This window comes from Leptopilina heterotoma, unplaced genomic scaffold (assembly GCF_015476425.1).
Source record: "Leptopilina heterotoma isolate Lh14 unplaced genomic scaffold, ASM1547642v1 Lhet_68, whole genome shotgun sequence".
NCBI classification, from domain to species: domain Eukaryota; kingdom Metazoa; phylum Arthropoda; class Insecta; order Hymenoptera; family Figitidae; genus Leptopilina; species Leptopilina heterotoma.
In genome coordinates this window covers 4,467,595-4,490,876 of record NW_025111157.1, presented here as the reverse complement: position 1 = coordinate 4,490,876, position 23,282 = coordinate 4,467,595, and the positions used below count along the sequence as shown (strand labels likewise).

General features: G+C 25.9%; 3 protein-coding genes across 5 annotated transcripts in view; 2 read left to right on the top strand and 1 right to left on the bottom strand.

Moving 5' to 3' along the window:
• The window catches only part of LOC122510265 (F-box/LRR-repeat protein 20), a 295,503-nt gene that overhangs the window by 88,378 nt on the left and 183,843 nt on the right, over positions 1 to 23,282 (top strand). The window lies entirely within an intron of this gene.
• Positions 973 to 23,282, bottom strand: part of LOC122510261 (serine protease filzig) — a 34,830-nt gene continuing 12,520 nt past the window's right edge. The window contains exons 2-8 of the mRNA XM_043624763.1: positions 10,222 to 10,309; positions 5,541 to 6,818; positions 4,001 to 5,449; positions 3,603 to 3,789; positions 3,245 to 3,510; positions 2,851 to 3,005; positions 973 to 1,554 (exon numbers count right to left, since the gene is read on the bottom strand). Of these exons, the coding sequence (XP_043480698.1) occupies positions 1,393 to 1,554; positions 2,851 to 3,005; positions 3,245 to 3,510; positions 3,603 to 3,789; positions 4,001 to 5,449; positions 5,541 to 6,818; positions 10,222 to 10,309 (3,585 nt within the window). The 3' untranslated portion in view covers positions 973 to 1,392. The remainder of the gene's footprint in view (positions 1,555 to 2,850; positions 3,006 to 3,244; positions 3,511 to 3,602; positions 3,790 to 4,000; positions 5,450 to 5,540; positions 6,819 to 10,221; positions 10,310 to 23,282) is intronic.
• Positions 8,601 to 23,282, top strand: part of LOC122510273 — a 151,286-nt gene continuing 136,604 nt past the window's right edge. The window contains exon 1 of the mRNA XM_043624789.1: positions 8,601 to 8,938. The gene's annotated coding sequence lies outside the window, so the exon portion shown is untranslated. The remainder of the gene's footprint in view (positions 8,939 to 23,282) is intronic.

Below are 23,282 nucleotides of genomic sequence, written 5' to 3'. Positions count from 1 at the left end.
GAAATACTAAATAAAATTTTTGATTTAAATTTAAAGAACACGAAACTAATTTCAAGACAAATTTTTTTATTGATGATTTTTACTCTTGGCGATTACCTTTAAGTGCAAAAAAAGCTGTGGTTCAATTGGTGCCCAGGAAAATTATCATTTTTTGACTGGAATTTTCAAAAATCTTTAGTTTAAAAAAAAATTATTTTTACCAAACTGACAAAAAAATGTAATCTTGCACAAAAAAGGGCAATATAATAATATATATGAATAATATTTGAATCGCATTGGTAAAATTATTTAAAAAAACAGTTTTTCGTTTAACATGAACATTGAAAATATAAAAAATTAAAAATTTTATTAAAAAATCCATTGTCCTCATTATTTGCAGTTAAAATTAAATAATCTAGAAAACGTTTATCAGATTTTTCTAAAATTGAACTAAATGTCACTTTATTTTTTATTTGATAATGTTAAAATCATAATTTACATTTCTGAGGAAACGATTCATCAAAAATATTTCTTTTTCATATTTTGAAGATTAAAATACTACTCGAATTAAAATATTCTTTTAAATCTTTGAACAGAAACGAGATTGAAGTTGTTAAATATTTTTCCCTTAATTTTTCACATAATTTTAATTTTGCCTATAATGTTTGAAAATTACTTCCGTTTAAATTGTGACGTTCTTGAATGAATGGCTTAAAGTTGGCTTTGCTTTTCGATTAGGGTAGAAATGAACGAGGCGAAGAACGAAGGAGTTCGATTTCTATACATTGAGCGTAGGTTTATTGTTGGGATGAGAAAATCAAGGGAAAAGAAAATAGGTATGAAAAAATAAAGAACTACCCACGCTTTGTGCAAGAAAATATCAGGTGAAAGCTACTTTCTTCATAATCTTTGTTTAAAAAAAAAATTATTGTCTAAAAATAAAAAAAGGAAAAGAAAAAAATCCACTTTTTAAGAAAAGTATTTAAAAAATTTTCTATTTTAAAAATGTCACAAAGGAAACGTATTTACATTTCTTTTCTCTTTATAAACTTAAAAGAGAGAAAATTAGAGAAATAATTATAAATGAGTTTGTAAATATTTTTTTTTTTTACAAAAATAAGTTTAATAAATATTAGCTAATATGCAAATAAATAGATTTCGATAAGAATAAACACAGATTTTTAAAAGTAATTATGAAAAATAAAATTATGTACACAGAATACAACGATTAAATCGATTAATTGGCTTCTTCTTCTTTTTCTTCATCATCATCATCTTCTTCTTCTTCTTCAATTTTCCTCGTCTTGATTAAGATTTGAATAAATTAGTCTCATTTTGTACATTTATACAAGTGGCACGGAGGAGGCGCTACGCTCGCGTGCCGTTGACTTTCGTGTAATTTTTTTTACACTTTTAAACGCCGGTGATAATTTGTAACCATGGTTTAAAATAGGTGGTTCTCATGTAAACACCGGGCATATATGGTGCTGCGCACTTTATTCCATGGGACACTGTTCCAACCAAAACCCATCTTCCGTCTTCTCGTTGCATCGTTAATGGTCCTCCACTGTCGCCCTGAAATTAGAAAAAAGTGCAATTTTATTTTTTCTGTGATTATTAATATTAACCCCTTAAAGCTCAAGTATACAAAATTTTTGCATGAAGTTTGAGGACTTATTTCGATACTTAAAAATCAATAGAAAAATCCAATTTGAAAATTTGTCCGCCATATTGGATTCGCCATTTTGAATTTTGAAAATTGGACTTCGGATTCGTGATCAGCGACCCCTAAAACCCCCGAGTAACAAGTTTCAAGCGAATTTAATGAGTTTTTAGAAAAATTGTCCGCCATATTGGATCCGCCATTTTGAATTTTAAAAATTGGACTTAGGATTAGTGTTCAGCGACCCCTGAAACCCCCAATTAACGAGTTTCAAGCTAATTTAAACACTTTTAACAATTTCGTACTTTCGGGTGAAATTTTGTAAAAAAGTAAAAAAATTTCAACTCCATTTTTGAGGCGCCATTTTAATTTTCCATTTTCTCTATAGTCCTATCTTGTAGCTTTTATATTTTTGTCACGTTATTTGTAATATTTGGAATTATTTTTCTACTGTTTCGTAGTAGAAAAAATTGAAAATTAAACAATAATTTGAAAAAAAAACATTTCATAAAAAAACATTAATAACTTTTTTTATAAATTTTTTATAACGCCATTCGATAGAACGCATATGAAAACATAAGAATATTTTCTTAACATAAGATTATTGATGAATTTTTCTATTGATTTTTAAGTATCGAAATAAGTCCTCAAACTTCGTGCCAAAATTTTGTACATTTGGGCGTTAAGGGGTTAAGGTTATTTAAATTATTATGTCTACAGTTTTAGAACACATGCTTTGCACAAATTTTGACATCAAAATATTTCAAATGCTTTTAAATTTATAGTTTTTCTGCAGATATCAAATTGAGACAAAAAACGAATCAAAACGTTGCAACGTTTTGATTTTTTTTTGTCTCAATTTAATATCTGCAGAAAAGCTCTATCGCTTAGAGATTTGATATTAATTTTTTGATAATTATTTTTGAAAATTAGATTTTTGAGGTTAATTAGAATTGAAATTTAATGGAGAATTCATTTTGAGTGACAGAAAAGTAGATCATGGAAGACACACGATCCGTTATAATCGCTGGGGTAATCTCGTCGTTAATTGAACGGAATATGTATAAACTTTGGGCTTTCATTAGCGCCCGTGTCAGCATCTCTCTATATGTATGTACAGTTTTAGATTTAATTAAAGTGATAGAGAGGGAGAGAAGAAAGTGAAAATTGGGTTGTTTGAATAAATTTCAATGGTGTGTGGCATTTACCTCGCAGGAGTCCTTTAGACCTGTCGCATAGCCGGCGCAGAGAAAACTGTTTAATATCAATTTTGGATGATTTGCCATTTGGAACATCTCTTGACATACTGAATTTTCCATTACTGGTACGTGTACCACTTGCAGTACTGAAGGCACTCCACCATCTAGAAAATAATAAATTCGGTTTGAAAAAGTCTTCTTTTGTTACCGTTGTTCTTGAATGTGATCTTTGTTTTTAAATTTGACCTCTGTTTTTGAATTACATTGTTCTTTTGAATTTATACTTGAAAATCATTTGAAATTTAAATACTGCTTTAAATATCTTTAAATCATGATTAAATCATATTGATTGGTCCTTCTTGGAATTGTCTTTGAGGGAAAATTCCTGTTAGTGATTACTTACTGTACTTGAGGCGACCCCATCCGGTGACGGTGGCCATTTGTCCGGTGAAATCTTCATTATCGTCGGGCATGCAAATTGGCACAATATGCGTATCAAATTGAACTGGACTCTCGAGTTCAAGTAGTGCAAGATCGTTTTCAAAGGTCGCCGCGTCGTAACCTTTATGCACAATTACTCGTTTCACATTTTTCGTTACGCTACGTTTTGCTTCTAGTTCTCCAGAAATATCGTGTTCGCCGAACACTGCTATCAAAGACGCCAGGAACCTTTGTGCAGAAATTATTCATTAGTCAATTTCCTTTTGATAATAAATTAAGAAGAAATTGTAAAGATTTAATTAGAAATTATTTTGATTTACCCTGGCTGACAATGAGCTGCAGTTATGACGTATTTGTTTGTTATAAGAACTCCGCCACATTTGTTTTTTGTAAATAGTCCAAGCCAAGTTGATTCTCGAACTAATACTTGCCACGGCCATTCGCCATAGATTGCACCTTTACCCCCAACGATTCTGCCTGCTTTTACGTGAGGCCTGATTCCACAAACTGAAAAAAATTTTGAAAATAAAATACGGTTGCTACAGAGTCTTTATTTTTGGGACTTTTTTGTTCAGGGGTTACGGTTAATTACATAGAAAAAAATTTGTCTACTGTTTATAAACTGTCTGAAACAGGTACGTCTACTGTTTCAAGTTAGGAACTTAGGAAGTAAAATAGGCAATATCCGTTTGGTATTATTTGCAGCAGTTAAAAATACCTTTTTGATGATCAGTTGCCGAAGTAAGATCAGGAATTCCCGTTGTGGTTGGCGTGCCCTCTGAAACAGTTGGCGACACATCCTCAGCTGTGACAAGTTCAGTTGTAGGCGGTGTTGTAACTTTTTTCGTTGGTTTCGGTCGTTTTGTAGTGGCAACAGATTTTTTTGTTGTAGAAACTTGTCCTGCTGTTGGCTTTGACTTTAGTGTTGTTGGTCGTCCTGATGCGGGAGTGGTGGGTCGAATTGTTGTTGGCTTTTTTGTCACTGGCTTCTTAACAGTGACTTGAGATGGTTTTGGTTTTTTTGTTGGACTAGGCGTTGGCCTTTTAGTTGCAGCTGATGTTTTTGTTGGCGGTGCAACTGTGGTATTTGCCTTTGTATAGACAACATCTTTTAGATCATCAAAATTACCTTGTAGGGAGTCGACAATTTTATTGACAAACGAGTCTACTTTATTCTTTAAGACATCATCCTCGATGAATGCGGGTGTTGGAATATCACCGACTATGAAGTTATCCGGATAGTCTGTGTCATTTCCCTTGAGGACTAGTGTTGGGTTCTCTTGTTGAACAACGGCATTTGAGATGTTTAGTTCGGGATGACGGACTGGGGGGAAAATTATTGAATCGTCAGGTGCTGCTGTTTCATCCTCGAGTGATGAGGCGGTGGAAGTAATTGGTACTTTGGTTGAATTTTTATCGAGGTCGAAAGATGGTTTCAGATGGAAAGTCGGCTTTTTGGTTGGCCAGGGTGAAACTGTGGTCCAGAATGGTTGTATAATGGTAGGTGTTGAACTGCTTGGAACAATTTTTTCCGTGCTTGATGGATAGTCTTTGAGAGTACTTGGTCTTACGCTGCTTGTACCGTCTTTGAGATTGACACTGATGTAGCTTGTTGATACGACGTGTTTGTTGTTTAATGTAGCTCCGGAAATTACGGTACTTATGTTGTGTGTGATTGTTGTTGATACGACTGGTTTCTTAGTTCCGGGATTTGTATTGACTGTTGTTTTTATGGTTGTGGTAGGACGTCTGGTTGATGGTTTTTGACTGGCTGAAGTTGTGTATTCGGTGCCTAAGGGTCCTAGGACGATGACAGTGGGTGCTGGTGGATTTGTTGTTGGTCTTGTTGTTAAACCACTGCTACCTGGGAAAGTACCGGTTGTGTAGAGAGGAAGTCTGGATGATAAGTACGTTGAGGTTCCTCCTGATCCTCCTGATGATTGAGAAGAATAAGTTGTTCCTGGTCCTTCAGTGGATACTTGATAATAATAGTAATTTGATGATGGTTTCTGTTTATTAAAGTAAGTGTACGGAAATGATTCTGTTGTCAATAAGGAAGAAGGCCTCATTGAACTGGGTCTAGTGGAACTTATTCTGGATACTGAAGGCTTGGATGTTTCATCAATGCTCACCCAATTTTGTGTCCATGAGGAAACTGTGTTTCCAGCTGAAAAAGAAATGTACATAAGTAAAAATTCATCATTAGATATCTAAATATTTGGTATGTACCTAAATTAAAATTTTGACTGGCTACTTACAATGTGAAGTGAATTTCGTGTCTGAACTTGGAGTAGTATCATTCAAAATTGAAATGATGTGATTAATGGCAATTTCCTCTCGATCGAGTTCATCGTGCTTTTTGTTTCCAGCATCATAAGTGATCGTTGGTACTCTAACTAGATCCGTTTTGTTTTTATTTCTGTTTAGATTCATTGGAGTGGTTGTTTCGAAGGTTGACATGACTTTTGAAGCAGTAGCCTTTGAATCTAAAAATCCTGTCGTTGAGGTTCCATTAATTTTACTGATATCAGGTTTTCTAGAAGGGGTGAAACTTCCCGTGGTCTTTAGACTCTGAGTTGAGCTTGTCAATTTTTCCGAATAAGCATACTTTTGAGTAAGAATGGGTAACTTTGTTGTACTTTTCTTCGTGGGCGTTGCTTTAGAAAATGATAAGGAATTATAAGCAGGAGTTGATTGACTGATCTTTAGTTTCGTTGAACTGGTCGTTGGTTTGAAAATTTCATCCGGATTGTGAACCTCCTGTAGAACGGTGCCATTTTCACTGAGGAGAATTGTCTCTGGACCAGTTTGATTATTATTTGCGATACCTTGGGAGAATAATACTGGTAGTTGATCGACAGGATCTGCAATTTGTAGAATTTGATCGGCATTGAGTAGAGTGGTCACTGGACTGAGAATAGCAGTGTCTTGATGATCTTGAATATCATTATTTGAGTCCGAATGTGTGAGTAATCCTGGCAGTTGTAAATCATCCAATATTTGCTGTTGACCAAATAGATTAGGTATGTCTTGCTCTAAGCTACTATAATTAATTTGTTGATTATTTTGTGGCTTTTTCGTACTATCACTGGTGATTTTTGTATATTGATAATTGTTAGTTGAAGGGAAATGATTTGTAGGACCAATGGTTGAAATTTTCGTGAAACTTCCGCCTATTGATGGTGATTCGGATTTTGTTGGTGGTAGGGAACCAGATGTGCTGGATGATCCCACCGGTGTTCCATCGGGATTGAGAAGAATCGGTATTTCAGGTGCATGATCTATTTGATAGACACTTAGCAAATTGTCGGGGCCCTGAACTTTCTCTAAATTATTGACTTCGGCATGTTTCGAGGGCAATTGGCAACATGCACCGAAAAGAAATCCATCCATACAGGCACCAACAACTTCTCCGGTCCGTTGAGTACATTCGTAATTGAACATACAAATGGCTGGTTCGTTGGGCTTAACTCTCGAGGGATTCGTTGGCTGACACACCTTTGGAACTATTCTATACCCGCCAAACAGCTTTCTCCCTGAAAACGAAGATCGAGGACAAGGATGTTAGTGATCATGTAATAAATAAATCAATACGTTTAGGGGAGAAGAATTATAGTTTGAGTGGTTTGATCTATCATGTGCTGAGACTTTATCAAAGTTTAATACATATGTAATTTTCTTAGAAAATACTGGAGAGTATTTGTGAAAGATTTTCTTTTTTAGAGTTTGTTTGTATACATATCTTGGTATAATTATGTTATGTTTACCGGGAGAAAACGACGTGCATAAATTTAGAATAACTAGGACATGCTTGTGATTTTAGGGTTGGTGAAAGTAAGATGAGGATTTTTATATTTTATTGACGTTACACTTTCTATGATGAATCTTGAATATAATAGAGGGAATGATTGGTTATAATTATACGGATTGTTTAAATATTGTTGACATTCTTGTTTTTGTGTCGCTCTCGAAAGATTTTGCAGAATCATTTTCTTTTATTAAAAGATGTCAATTTTTTATCACTTTATTTTTTATGATGATGATAATGATCATCATCTCACTTATTATCAATCGTATAGAATTTTTATCTAGATAGGCAAGGCAATTATGATCTTTTCCTGATAATGCTCTCTTAATCTGAATTTGGAATTTTTGACTAGTTTTGGCTAAGAAGAATTAGATCTAAAGTTTTAATTGGTTTAATTAAATCAAAGTTAATTAATATGAGAAACTGGATTGACACTTGATAAATTTTTATTGACGCGTGAAAATTTCTAATAAAGAAGAAATTGAAATCTGTCAATCAGAAAGAAACTAATTATATTATAAACGATCTTAAAGTAGCTATTTGCATTTCTAATAAATTTTTGCGATGATTGATTTTCCATTGAAAATATAAATTGCACTTGACGTTGATAAAATGGAACGTGAGATCATTAAAGTATTATCTCCTTTTCTAGGGACTTTACCGATATAAATGCCGCATTTATATTTCCACAAAACAACTCGGTATCCGATCCGCGTCTACGATTTATGATTGCATGAATTGAGTTAACGTTCAGATAGCTCTCCTATACATATATAGATATGAGTTAATCAATTGAACTTGTCAATATAGTAATAGGTGTGTTTTGTATATCCGCTAGCTGGAGAAATCGACTCGTGGGTTGGCGATGGTCATGGTGAAGGTCGTTGAATGATATTGTATTAAAATAATGAATATTTCTTTATTCGAGAAGAAACTTGTAACGGATAATATTGTGAAAGTATTTGTGCGATACTATTAATGTTGGACACATATTTACTTTGATAATAATTCATGTTTATGAGGATGTGTTTAGCTGAGGGCATTGACAAATTGTAATTGCTTTTTAGAATTTAATTGTGGTTTTTTTAAAATGTTTTTTTTTGTTTTCTTTTCTTTTTTTGTTTTCTTTAAGTTAAGAGAGATGTTTTCTAAATGGTAGGAAAGTTTCCTTAAAGCGTAAATGTTTCTAGAAAAGATATTTTTTTGTATAAAGAAAGGAAAATATTTATTGAGGCTCTCTCTAAGAATCACTGAAAGTTTCGTTTAATGATTGTCCTATATCTATTTAAATTTTTTCTACTCTATTTAAGCGGAGGATCAATTACTGATAGCGGTTGATAAAGAGATCGGTTGATTAGCTACTTTATCGCAAGTAGATTGCTAATTGTTATCAATTTATTATATTCTGTATTTCTTCACTATTTTTTTTATTTCTTCTCTATTTCTTTCTTCTTTGCTTCTTTTACTAAATTTCTCTATTTAGAAGAGCACAGTTAAAGTCTTACTTTCAGGCAGAAAAGAAGTTTTAAATTAAGTTACAATATTTTTAAAAAAAAGTCATTCGAATTTGGATTCAATAACGGATTTTGAAGGATAAAGCAGACAGTGCTGAATTTAAAACTGATTTCAATATTTATATCCCAGTGTGAATCAGTACGCTCTTTAACAGTGTGTGAGGAATGATGAACAATTTTAGTTTCCGGAGGAATTAATTTTTTCTTATCATAAAGCATTGTAATTCAAAAAGATGTAATTTTTTCTCTCGGGTGAGAATAGAAACAAGGAAGAAGATTCGATTTTAAAAATACATAACGATTTGGAGAAGTTATGCTTAGTTGACTACAACAGGTATAGTTGAGCAAACATGTAGACTTCGCACGTGCGTTCTGAACTTAGTTCTTCATGCACACTACCAATGTAATGACCTACTCTTTGTAGATAGTCCGTATGCTCGTGAGGTCCTTGCGCCGTGTCCAAAGCGTTCCAGATTCTTTTTACACTCCTTTATTGCAATGTGCTACTTTATAGAAATTTGAACCGCGTGCTTCATTAAAGGGAGATAGTGTATTGTTGTTAAGATGCCGAAAATTGATTTTTAATTCTTTTTTGCAACATGAGAAATTTTAACTATTACTATTATAGTGAAAGTTGTAACAAACATTCCATTTGAAGTATGGTTTTTGTATGTAAAGAAGAAAAAGGTAAAGAAAGAATTGTCAGTGTAGAAAAAAGGGAAATTTCCTAGTCTCCAAAATATTTACTTTTGGCAGAAATTAAATGCTACGAAATGGTACCAAGTTTATTGTCTCTTTATCTCTGCGTTTAAAAATAAAAAATAGAGACTATTTTTATAGAAAGTTTATAAAAACAGTCACTAATTTTTGGTCCGAATGAGGAGAATCTTTCTTTAACTCTCATTCTCGAGAAATTGGACAAGTTTTCCTTTTTAAAAGCTTTTAATCCTAGTTGTGCCTTAGTAATTTATGATCTTTGTGATTGTTCTTTCTTCACTGGCCAGATGTTAGCGAAATCGTTCTATATAATGACGGTTATAGGGAAGTTGGTAAAAAAATCCTTTTTTTAGAGAGAGAGATGGTATGCTTTAGTATAGAGTAGTCATTAAAAAAAGTGTATGAAAGGAATGTATACGTATTACATACTTTCGTTCTGACACAATTGTTACACAGCTAGTGTTTTAAATGGAATGTGTAAAATTTATTCCTCTATTATGATTATAGCTTTGAGCTCCTATCCTCAATTGAAAATAAATTACTTCCAGCTTCACTGACTGTTCTTCAACTTGAAAGAATTCAAAGATTCATATTTATAAATACGAACATTGTAGAAATAAATTTAGCTTTCATTTCAATACTTCACTAATGTTCAATGGAAAGTTAAGTTTTCCGCTTTTAATTTTTAACTGAAATGATTTAAAGTGACTTTTTAATTACTTTGGAACGAAAATTAAGGCTAACTTTCTAGTAAAATTCCTTCAGTAACATTTATTGACATTGAATAGAAAAAAATAGATAAAAAAATAGATAAAAAATGGATAGTAAAATTAGTTAAAAGAATTAAAAAAATAAAATAAAGTTGAATTAAAAATATGCTTAAGAGTACGGAAAACTCACCTCTTTCGGGTTGTGTGTAGGAAATGGAAAAAGCTTCTGTCATTGCCAGAGACAGGACTAGTAGATAAATACTCCTACCGGAAGTCATCTGCAAGAAAGTAATAATTAGTTTTTCCAAATTGTGAGAATTTCTTAATGAAGCAGTTGCTTTCAGTGCTTTATAGTCTTCTCTTTTGTCAGGCATTATATACAAAGGAAGGTGTTGGTGCATATATTTAATGAGTCTGTGCGCTGATACTTTAATTAAACACAGACTAGAAAATGTCAAAGGCTCAAGCCATTAGTTATTTCATTGTCGTTAAACTTGTATGATATTTTTATAATAGAGAAAATGTCCACGCGTTAAAAAAAGTGTCAAAAATAGAAAATGTTTAAATTTTTATTTAAAAATTTAAATTTTTTTACTTTCTCTAAATTTTTGTTTGTTTTACTAATTAAAGTTTGAGTTTTTTTGTTTATTATTATAAGGATGCTGTGTATTTATTTGAATACAAACAGGTTTAGTTATTTACAAATAAGTTTCAAGAGAGATTCATGTTAATTACTTTTCTTGAAGAAACTATTTGATCTACTTTTAAGAAATCTTGAAGTTATTAACCACGAGAAAATATAATAAATATTGCGAGATTCCCTGCTTTATTTTATTATTAAATGTAGAGAAAATAACTTGTAACCTTTTAGAATAATCAATATAAAGTATATCGTTATAAAAATGGAGAAAAATAAGTTATTAATTCCGAGTATTTTAACTTTTACCTTTGGTGTATTTTTACGCTCGTTTGGTTTTTGTTTTGAAAAAGTTTTGTTTTTTTACTTTTCGGATTTTCTTTTCTGTTTGTAGGTTTACTTTTTTTCGTATTTTTTTATTTTTACATTTTTACTCTTTTTGTTTTGAAGATGTTTCATTTTTTTACTTTTTGGATCTTCTTTTCCTGTTTGCATTTTTATTCTGTATTTTTGTTTCTATATTGTATTTTCTGTATATTTTTCTTTTTTCTTTTACATTTTTACTTTTTACATTTTTTTACTATTTAAACGAAAAGAAAATATATATTAAATTTTGTAAAAATGTTTTACAATTTGGGAAATAAGTGCAAATTGAGAGTTAAAGAAAGATTCTTCTCAAACCGAAATTTAGACATAGAAAATACTAAAGAGTGAAAGAAACAATATGAAATTTAGTAAAGTTATTGAAAATAATGGATTTCTAGAAGAATTTTACTTAAAAAATAGAGAAATAAAATAAAAATAAAATTAATAACAAATAAAATTGAATTTAGGTGGAGTTACATATAATTGGAGAAATTCAATTATTTAGAAAAATGTTTTTAAATTCTCATCAAAATTCCAATTATTTTCAAAAGTAATAAAATTCTTCTCCGAAATTCAATGATTTTCATAAATTAAAAAAAATTTCACAAAAATTAAATTATTTATAAATTTTAATATAAATTTCTTCGCTATATTTCATAAATAATAAAATTCTTTTTAGAAATTCAATTATTTTCAGGAATTTTAATAAAATTCTTTACAAAATTCAATTATTTTCATAAATAAACAATGTTCATTACAAAAATTTATTTATTTTCGAAGGTAATAAAATTCTTCGCCGAAATTCAATTTTTTAAAAAAATTTTTTTAAATTCTCATTAAAATTTTAATTATTTTCAAAAGTAATAAAATTCTTCTGCGAAATTGAATTATTTTCATAAATCATAGAAATTTCACAGGTATTTAATTATATATAAATTTTAATATAAATTTCTTCGCTGTATTTCAATTGTTTTCACAAATTATAAAATTCTATTTAGAAATTCAATTAATTTCAGGAATTTTAATAAAATTCTTTACAAAATTTTATTATTTTCATAAATATACAATGTTCATGAATTCATTCAATTATTTTTGAAAGAAATAAAATTCTTTGCAGAAATTCAATTATTTAAAAAAAAATTTAAAAATTCTTCTCCGAAATTCAATTATTTTCATATATCATAAAAATTTCACAGGAATTGAATTATTTATAAATTTTTATATAAATTTTTTCGCTATATTTCAATTTTTTTCGTAAATAATAAAATTCTATTTAGAAATTCAATTATTTTCAGGAATTTTAATAAAATTCTTTACAAAATTCAATTATTTTCATAAATAAACAATGTTTATTACAAGAATTCATTTATTTTCGAAAGTACCTAATAAAATTCTTCGGTGAAATTGAATTATTTAAAAAAAAAATTTTTAATTCTCATCCAAATTTCAATTATTTTCGAAAGTGATAAAATTCTTCGCCGAAATACAATTATTTAAAAAAAAATTTTTTCAATTCTTATCAAAATTTTAATTATTTTCAAAAGTAATAAAATTCTGTTCCGAAATTCAATTATTTATAAATTTTAATATAAATTTCTTCGCTATATTTCAATTTTTTTCATAAATAATAAAATTCTATTTATAAATTCAATTATTTTCAGGAATTTTAATAAAATTCTTTACAAAATTCAATTATTTTTCTAAATAAACAATGTTCATCACAAGAGTTCATTTATTTTTGAAATAATTTAATTTTTTTGAAGAAGTTGTATTGAATTTTTTTAAAAATTATTTCAAGTTTTTATTTTCCAATATACAATTAAAGAATTTCCGAATAATTGATGAAATTTCGTAAAATTGAATTGTGAACAAATGGATTTGAAAATTTTTAAAGAACTTTCTAAAAAATTTAGAAATAATTGACTAAAAGAAGAATTTTTGTTAAAAATTCTAGAAAATAATAATTAAATTGAAAAGTTGAAAGTAATTTTAAAGTTAAAGTTAAACTATAAAAAGGTTTCAATTTGAATCTTTTAAAGAATTTTTAATTCCTAAAAATAATAATGATTAAATAGGTATTGCTCTTGGGTATCTAATCATTTTTAGAGTGAATCGGAATATTTTATATCTTATATTTGATTTAATTATACTAAATTCCATATAAGTTTTTTTAAAGTTTAGTATTTTTTATATCAAAGTTTCTCAATTTTTTCCTAAATTGTAAAATACTTTTATCAAATTTAATATAATTTTCTCTCCGTCTACACTTTGTGGAATGTTGGTTCCTTTATCATGTTTGTAGAGATTTATTTTATATAATGATTTACAATTATTTGTTCACTTTTTTAATTTTTAATGAGAAAGATTAAATTATGCAAAAAATGGTCAAAAGTGGAGTAGAAAATATTTTTAAAAAAATGTATATTATCGAGTGAAGAATCATTAAGTGATGACAAATGAAATCTTTTGTTTACTTGGGATGATTATTTTTTCACGATCTCAATGAGAATGCACATTTAGAAAGATTTTTTTCTATTATAAGAATGAAATTTGTTTTATTCTTGAACAAAAAGACGAGCTGATTCAATTTTAAATGAAGATCCTGTTTCACTTTTTTGTAGTTCAGGAAATGATTAAAAATTCGAGATGTTATATTCTCATTTTTTTTTTTTTATTTAAAAATTCGAGATGTTATATTCTCATTTTTTTTTTTATTTAAAAATGAAGTAAAGGCTGGGAAAATTGGTTGAAATTATTAATTTACTGTTGAGATATATTGTCATCGTGCTGGCAGATTTGTCATCGGATTCAAAAAGTTTTTAGCTAATTTTAGTCTAGTGAAATAATTATTAGATTATTGAGTTGTAGTTTTCTTTATGTATCCGTTATAAGGACTTTTTCTTTTTCTTTTCTGGGGAGAAAAACGACAGTGATAAAAGAAAAAGGAAGTTTTTTTTCGAACAGAAAATGTTAAGGAAATGATTCATTATTAAATTCTTGTTTTTTTCCAAAGGATTGACTCGAATTCCTTTTCGAAGTCGGTAATTAAACAGAGACGTAATATTAAACCTCATCCTCTCTGTGCACAATTTGTCGATGGCAAATACCAATGACTATATACTTAACGTCAACGTCCTACCAAAGTATATTCTCACTTGATTTTATAAACTAATACCAAGACAAATAATGACGTTTCCATAGGTATTTTGCACCTGCTGGCGTACGCACGTGACTTGACGTGTGTGTGTGTGTGTGTGTGTATAGGAAATCCCGTTAGGTACCAGTCTCTCATATAGTACAGATTTGACACATAAAATACTAAGCAAACACGAAAGACGATAAAGTGAGAGATGATGTTTTTTTTTCTTTTAGAAAAAAAAGCCCAGAGGGTGTATTATTGGATGCATTGAATAAGATTTAGAAAAAGAATGTTTAATTGCAGGGATAATTTAGAGTATATGAAAGTTAATAGCACGAATTTGAAGCGAAAAAATAAACATGCACACGTATTTACAGTTCTTTCGAGAGACAAAGAGAGAGAGAGGGGGAAAAATAGAAGAGAAATGAGGAGAAGGAAAGAAGAAAGAGAAAGAAGTAAAAAAAAATACCGCGAGTAAGATGACACGAGTTATGCGTAGTAGGTTCAAGGAGAGATACTGCTAACCTAGTTACATTTTTTTTCTTCCATCCCTTTGAGAAATACTTACGGGGGAATTTTTATTCTTTAATTATGATCATAGAAATTTTTACCTTATTTACCAAAATTTCTTATTTTCTCTTTATTTCCTTTTTCTCCTTTTTCCCTTGGTAAAAGAATTTATTTATTTATTTATTTATCCCCCTTAAAAATCTCCTAATTTTCTCTAATAATCTCTAAAATTTTCTTCGAATGTAGTACAATTTGTTATTAAAAATTATTATTTTCCGAGTAAATTTTACTACTTATAAAATAAATTTTTCTAATATTTATAAAAAAATTTTCTTTAGAAATACTAATTATTCTGGAAATAACAATTTTAATAGTAAATTTTACTATATTTTTATTTTTTAGACGAAATTTAACAACGTCCAAAGTAAATTTTACTAATTTTGATTAAAATTTGCTATCTATACTATGAAATTTACTCTAGAAATTAACGATTTTCAATAGCAAATTTTTAATAATCCTAAAGTTAAAAACGTTTAAATAAACGATTATTTTCTTGATACTTTGTTAAAAATTGAATTTCACGAGAAAAAATATTTTATAATTTAAAAATGTTAATTTCTGACTAAATAAACATTAATAAATTAAATAATTTTCCTTTTTTTCATTATACTATCGTATTTAAATTTAAAGCAAATAATTAATAATAAATTAATAATCTAAGGCAAATATAATTTTATTTAACTCGAATAAATTATATTTGTTTGAAATAAAATTTTTCCATAGATTTAGTTATATATAGTTTTGTAATTATTATATTATTGATAAATTATAACTTATAAATATTATATATGTTTTAAAAACTTATTATTTGCTTTCATTTTTTTGCAAATAATTTTAATATAACAAATTTTTTTTGCTCTTTTTGTTTCAGGTGAGTTAAACAACATGTGTTTTCTATATTGAGTTTATTTCGTAAGTAAATAAATATTTATTTTAAAATTCTGATTTGTTTATTTATCGGAAAATATCAATTTCGTTGTATTTTTATGGGATTGATAATTAATTGAATTGAAAGAAAATTGTAGGAATTCAATTATTTTTAAAAGTAATAAAAATCTTCGCAAAAATTCAATTAAGTTCAAAAATTTGTTTAAATTGTCGTCAAAATTTGAATTATTTTTAGAAATTATTAAATTCTTCTCCGAAATTCAATTATTTTCAAAAATTTCAAATGAAATTCTTTTTAACAAATTCAATTTTTTTTCAAAAATTCTCCTACATTTAATGATTTTAAATATCTACTATTTTAATAAAATTTTCCACAAGAAATTAATTATTTAAAAATTTTTGTGATAAAATTCTAAGCAAACCTTTTATTATTTTTATAAATAACAAATATTTTACAGCAATTCAATTATTTAGAAATTTTTTATAAATTTCTTTGCAATAATTCCATTATTTTCAAAAATATTCAATTTATTTTTACAGAGATTCAATTATTTTCATAAATATGCAATACAATTTTTTTACAGGGATTCAATTATTATTTTTATAAATAATAAAACTCATTGGAGAATTTCAATTACTTTGATACAATTTTAATCGAATTCCTCGAAAAATGTAATTATTCTTAAAATTTTATTAAAATTCGTCGAAAAAATTCAATTATTTAAAAAAATTGTTGATAAAATCCTTCGCAAGAATTCATTTTTTTTTCAAAAGTAATAAAATTCTTCGCAGAAATTCAATTATGATCAAAAGTTTAAAAAATTTATTGTCAAAATTTCAATTATTTTTATAAATATTAAAATTTTTCTTCAAAATTCAATTATTTTTAAAAATTTTAATAATAATCTTGACAATATTTCAATTATTTTCAAAAATTTTAATAAAATTCTTGGCAAAATTTCAATTATTTTCAAAAACTTTTTTCAATTCAATCAAATTTTTTACAGAGATTCAATTATTTTTAATACAATTTTAATCTAATTTCTCGAAAAATGAAATTATTCTTAAAAATTTTATTGAAATTCTTCAAAAGAATTTTAATTACCCATTTAAAAATTTGTTGATAAAATTCTTTAAATGAGAGTTTAATTTTAAAAAACATTCAATTCTTCAATAAATTATTTTTTTTTGTATTTAAATAATTGAATTGTCGTAGAATTTTCTAATAATAATTGATTCAAATATGAATTTCAGTTAAAACTTTAGATAATAATTGAGTTTTGAAAAGGTTTCAAATTATAATCTTTGAATGTTTGAATTTTTCATTCTTTTAACTTAAAATTGTGTAGATTTAATTTTTTAGTAAAAGTTCAATTTAATTTTTCTAGTTATTTGAAGTTTTTATTTTCCAATATACAATTGAAGAATTTCCGAATAATTGATGAAATTTCGTAACATTGAATTGTAAACAAAAGGATTTGAAAATGTTCAAAGAAATGTTTCAAAAATTATTAATAATAATTCATTTATAGAAGAATTTTAATTAAAAATTCTGGAAAACAATAATTGAATTGAAGTGATGAAATTAATTTTTAATTATTATAAAACATAAAGAAATCGATTGCTCCAAGTCGAAGTTGTTTAATTTTAAAAAGGTTTGAATTAAAAATTTTGTAAAATATAAATGTAGTTTTAAAAACCTGGAAAAGTCAGGGAATTTGAAATGAGCACACGGAGAGAGAATATATATTAAATTTTGTAAAAATATTTTCAAATTGGGGAAAAAGTGTAACAAAGCGAAATTTTGATATAGAAAATACTAAACTTTAAAAAAAGTTTTGTGAAATTCATTAAAGTTATATTAGAATTTAATTAATATTCTTGATATTTGATATAATAATTGTACTAAATTTCACATAAGTTTTTTTAAAGTTTAGTATTTTTTATATCAAAATTTCGCTTTTTCGCACTTTTTCCCCAATTTGAAAATATTTTTACAACATTTAATATATTTTCTCTCTCCATGCAAAAGCGTGGCAACCCTGAATACTTCAAATGTAATTTTTCTTACAACTTTCACTATAATAGTAATAGTTAAACTTAAAATTCTTCATGTTGCAAAAAATTTCTGTATTTCTTTATTTTGTTAATTTCTTTATATTTTAACTATTTCTTTACTTCGAGTAAAGAAATTTTTTTATTTTGACCATTTCTTATGTGGAGTTTAGGCTGAATTACATTTTTAAAATCTAAATTAGTCACTTTTGTCGACTAAGAAAATAGTATCTATTCGTTCGATAAATGAATTAGCATAATAATTAGTAATTCTAATTTTTAGTCAAAATATACTAATTGTTAGTGGAAAACTACTAATTCGTTTGATAAGACTACTAATTCTACGTTTACTAAATGTTTTAGTCGCCTTAACGAAATTATTATTGGTTTTTAATTATCAATTTGTATATTATGACTAAATATTAGTTTTAATTACTAATTAATACCAATTCTTTTGATGAACTTATCGGAACAATTTTATAAGTCGAAAATAACTAATTAAAATTTTAGTGGGGGGGATTAGATTTTGAGTAAAAACTCAAAAAGGGTATGCAAGGAGAATTAAATAAAAAAAACTAATTTAAATTTTTGAGAGTATAGGGAAAATTGAATTAAGACTTTAACAAAGTACTAGCTTAATTATTAATTAGCTTAATTAATGATATAACATCTCTTTGATATAACATCTCTTGAAAACTATTTCTCAACAGTTGAAACACTGACGTTTATTTTTATTGTGCAAATTAAATTATATGGTGTCTCATTATTCAACTATTATATGCACAATCATCATGCAAATCACACATGAATTTTAATTATTCATGTGTTTCTGTCTATACTATGTACTATAGATTTTACACTTGTACTTGACTGAACTTATATAACTTTCCCTCGAGTAGTTTCGTTTCACATGTTAGAGTAAGAATCACGCGTTTATTTTATGAGTTGCTTGATGTTTACAACAGGTAGCGATTACCATCGACTTTTATAATAATGTGATGATGATGATGATGATGATAATAATTACATTATTATATCCGTTAGAAATACTTGAAGCTTCTTTATCTTCTAAAGAAGAGTTTAATATCTTCTAAAAAGAGTTTTAGTTTGATGATTGTCAAACATTACTTTTATTATTATTGAAAACAAAAAATTGTCTTTTCTTCTATGTGTGTATTATAAATATACGCTAAAAAGTTAAGAATGCAATGTTTTTCACACATCATTTATTGTGAAGAGATAATACATTGCTCTAATAATTTTACGTGTATAGGCTTCTTGGAATTAACTGTTCATTTTTTTAGGACATAGTTGCGAACAAGACATTATATAGTTATACTTGAAACTGTAATTTGGAATAAATTTGAATACAATTTCCGTTTACAAATATGGAGAATGAAAAGTGGAATTAAATTAAATTTTTTACACTTTGTCATTTATTTTCAATTCTTCGTTGAAAGGAGGAAACAAATTATTACTGTCGTTTAGAGAACTTAGATTTTTGAAAAAATTTTAATACCTACATAATTCAAATTCTTCAGAAATTAGTTAGTTTTTTAAATATATATATTTTATTAATTCTTAAAAATAATGGATTTATAGAAGAATTTTAGTTAAAAAGTAAAATAAAAATAAAAATAATAATAAATAAAATTAAATTTAGGTAGAGTTACATATGATTGCAGAAATTCAATTATTTTCAAAAGTATTAAAATAATTTGCAGAACTTCAATTATTTAAAAAAAAAATTTTAAATTCTCATCAAAATTTCAATTATTTTCGAAAGTAAAAAAATTCTTCTTCGAAATTCAATTATTTTCATAAATCATACAAATTTCAGAGAAATTCAATTATTTATAAATTTTAATAAAAAATTCACAGAAATTCAATTATTTATCAATTTTAATATAAATTTCTTCGCTGTATTTCAATTTTTTTCGTAAATAATAAAATTCTAAATAAAAATGCAATTATTTTCATTAATAACCAATGTTCATCACAAGAATTCAATTATTTTCGAAAGTAATAAAATTCTTCGCATAAATTCAATTCTTTAAACAATTTTTTTTAAATTCTCTTTAAAATTTTAATTATTTTCAAAAGTAATAAAATTCTTCGCAGAAATTCAATTATTTTCATGAATCATAAAAATTTCACAGAAGTTCAATTATTTATAAATTTTAATATAAATGTCTTTGCTGTATTTCAATTTTTTTCATAAATAATAAAATTCTATTTAGAAATTGAATTAATTTCAGGAATTTCAATACAATTCTTTGCAAAATTCAAATAATTTCAAAAGTAATAAAATTCTTCTCCAAAATTCAATTATTTTCATAAATCATAAAAATTTCACTGGGATTCAATTATTTATAAATTTTAATATAAATTTCTTCGATGTATTTAAATTTTTTTTCATTAATAATAAAATTCTATTTAGAAATTCAATTATTTTCAGGAATTTTAATAAAATTCTTTACAAAATTCAATTATTTTCATAAATCATAAAAATTTCACAAGAATTCAATTATTTATAAATTTTAATATAAATTTCTTCGCTATAATTCAATTTTTTTTATAAATAATAAAATTCTTTTTAGAAATTCAATTATTTTTATGAATTTTAATACAATTCTTTGCAAAATTCAATTATTTAAAATTTAATTATTATTATTTAATTATTTCAATTTAAAAAATTTTTTTTTTATTTTTTTTATTTTTTTTTTTAAATTATTTAATAATTTCATAAATAACCAATATTTATCACACGAATTTAATTATTTTCAAAAATTTCCCTCAATTAAATGAATTAGAATATCTAGGTACTATTTGAATAAAATTTTCCAAAAAAATTTAATTATTTAAAAAAAGTTAAATAAAATTATACGAATCCATTTAATTATCTTCATAAATACCTAATAAAAATTTTACAGAAATTCAATTATTATTTTCAAATTTCTTTGACAATTTCTTTGCAATAATTCAATTATTTTTACCTATAAATAATAAAAATTTTTTTTACTGTGATTCAATTATTTTTATAAATAATAGAATTCTTTTTAGGAATTCAATTATTTTTATAAATAATAAAACTCATTGCAGAATTTCAATTATTTTTAAAGAAAATTTACTTGAATTCTACTAAAAATGTAATTATTCATAAAAAATCTAATAAAATTCTTCATAAAAATTCAATTATTTTTGTGATTAATACAAATCTTCTCAGAAATTTAATTACTTTTGAAAATTTTTGTAAAATTCGTTGCAAAAATTCAATTATTTTTATAAATAATAAAACTCATTGCAGAATTTAAATTATTTTTTTTATGGAAATTTAATCGAATTCCACGAAAAATGTAATTATTCATAAAAATTTTATTAAAATTCGTTTAAAGAATAATTCAATTATTTAAAAATTTGTTGTTAAAATTCTTTATGAAAATTGAATATTAAGAAACATTCAATTATTCAATGCAAATTATTTATTTTTGTATTTAAATAATTTAATTCTTGCCGAATTTTTTAATAAAAATTGATTTTAAAATCAATTATTGAAAATTTTTAAAGAACTTTTTGAAAAACTATTAGAAATAATTGACTTAAAGAAGAATTATGGTTAAAAATTCCAGAAAATAATAATTAAATTGAAATGTTGAAAATAATAAATAAATAAATAAATAAATAATAAATTCCTTGATTTTCAGATAAATTTTCCACTTTTTCCTGACCCTAAAAAATATTCTGATTCACTCTAAAAATGATTAGATACTCAAAAGCTATTGCTTTTTAAAAATGATTAGATATTCAAAAGCCATTGCTTTTGAGTATCTAATCATTTTTAGAGTGAATCAGAATATTTTTTAGGGTCAGGAAAAAGTGAAAAATTTATCTGAAAATCAAGGAAAAGTCAGGAAAAAACTAAATAAATTTTTAAAAGATAAATTAAAAAAAAAAATTTTAATTTTAATAAAAATTTTTAATTTTGTAATTTTTTAATTTGTTAAAATAAATTTTTGTGGCCATCCTGAATTACTGCATTATCACTAATACAATAATTGGTTAAACTATTGTTATGATAATATAAACAATGGATATAATATATTAACTGTTATAATTATCTGTTGTGAAAAATTTATATATAGTTCGCATTGTTTCAAGGAAGTGCATAATGAATTATTTTCCTCTCCGGTATTTTGAATATTATTTGAATTGAATTAAAAATATTTTCCGAAGTTATTAAATTACGTCTAATTTTATAAGAGAAAGCCCATTAAGTTAATTTCACTTTCCCTTTTCATTGATCTTGACCTTACTCTATTGTAGTATTTGTAATGCATGCACGTGTGAATGGGAGATATTTATGTAATGCAACACTGCATTACTAGATGCAGTGTTGAATTATATTATTTTATCATTAAACGATTATTGTAGTCGAACGTAATCGTCTTAACTTTCGATTTAATATTTCATTTGAGCCTATATTAATTCAAAGTTTACAAAGAGGATTATTCGTCCCACATAAAGTAGTATTATAGCGGGATTTTCAATCTCCCTTGAATTTATACTGAAAAAGAAATTTATTTAATTAATAATATTAAATTCTTGTTCATTATCAAGTAAATATTTAATTGAATAAAATAATTTTTTTTGGAAGGAAAATAAAAAAAGTCTAATTTTAATTCTAAATGGTATTTGAAGCAAATACTTTTCTTGTATTTTTTTTTTACTTTTATTTTTGGTTCAAATACAATTTATTTGAATTAGATCAAAATTATTTGATTCAAGTAACTATTTATTTGATTCAAGTAAATATTTATTTGACTCAAGTAAATATTTATTTGATTTAAATAAAAATTATTTGATTCAAGTAAATATTTATTTGATTTAAATAAAAATGAATTGATTCAAGTAAATATTTTTTTGTTTAAAATAAAAATTATTTGATTCAAGTAAATATTTATTTGTTTTAGATAAAAATTATTTAATTTCAGTAAATATTTATTTGACAATAGACAAGTAATCGATTATTTGAATCAAATAAATTTACTTTAGGGAAAAAACGATTAATTTCTTTTTATTGTTTCTAAAAACAAAAATCGTTAACTTTGGGTTTTTATTTATTTGCCGACGACCGAGTGATAAAATTTTTGTCTGTATAAAAAATCTATTAAATTATACTTTAAATTAGAAATAGGAAAAAGAAAATTAGGAAAAAAACAGAGAACATTGTTGGAGATTTAAAATTTGTTGAAATTCCCTAACTAAAAGCCAATAATTCTTTTGAAATTGAAAAAATGTAAAATAGTGTTAACAAGAGATAGGCATCGTGAAAAATAAAACAAGAAAAGAATTACAAGATGCATGTAAATCTTTGAAAGCCACAAGATAACAGATGCACCTATCCATATAACTAAGCTTAAGCCCCGAGCGAAGGGATCAACGTTTCCATGAGACTCTAAAATTCTTCCGCGTTCATTGTCCGAACATAATGTGAAACATACATTTAAATCTTTCAAGGGATGTTGAACGTTATTGTGGAAAATTATTATCATCATCAAAATGTCCTTCGTTGTTTGTCGAGAAAGAAAATTTACTA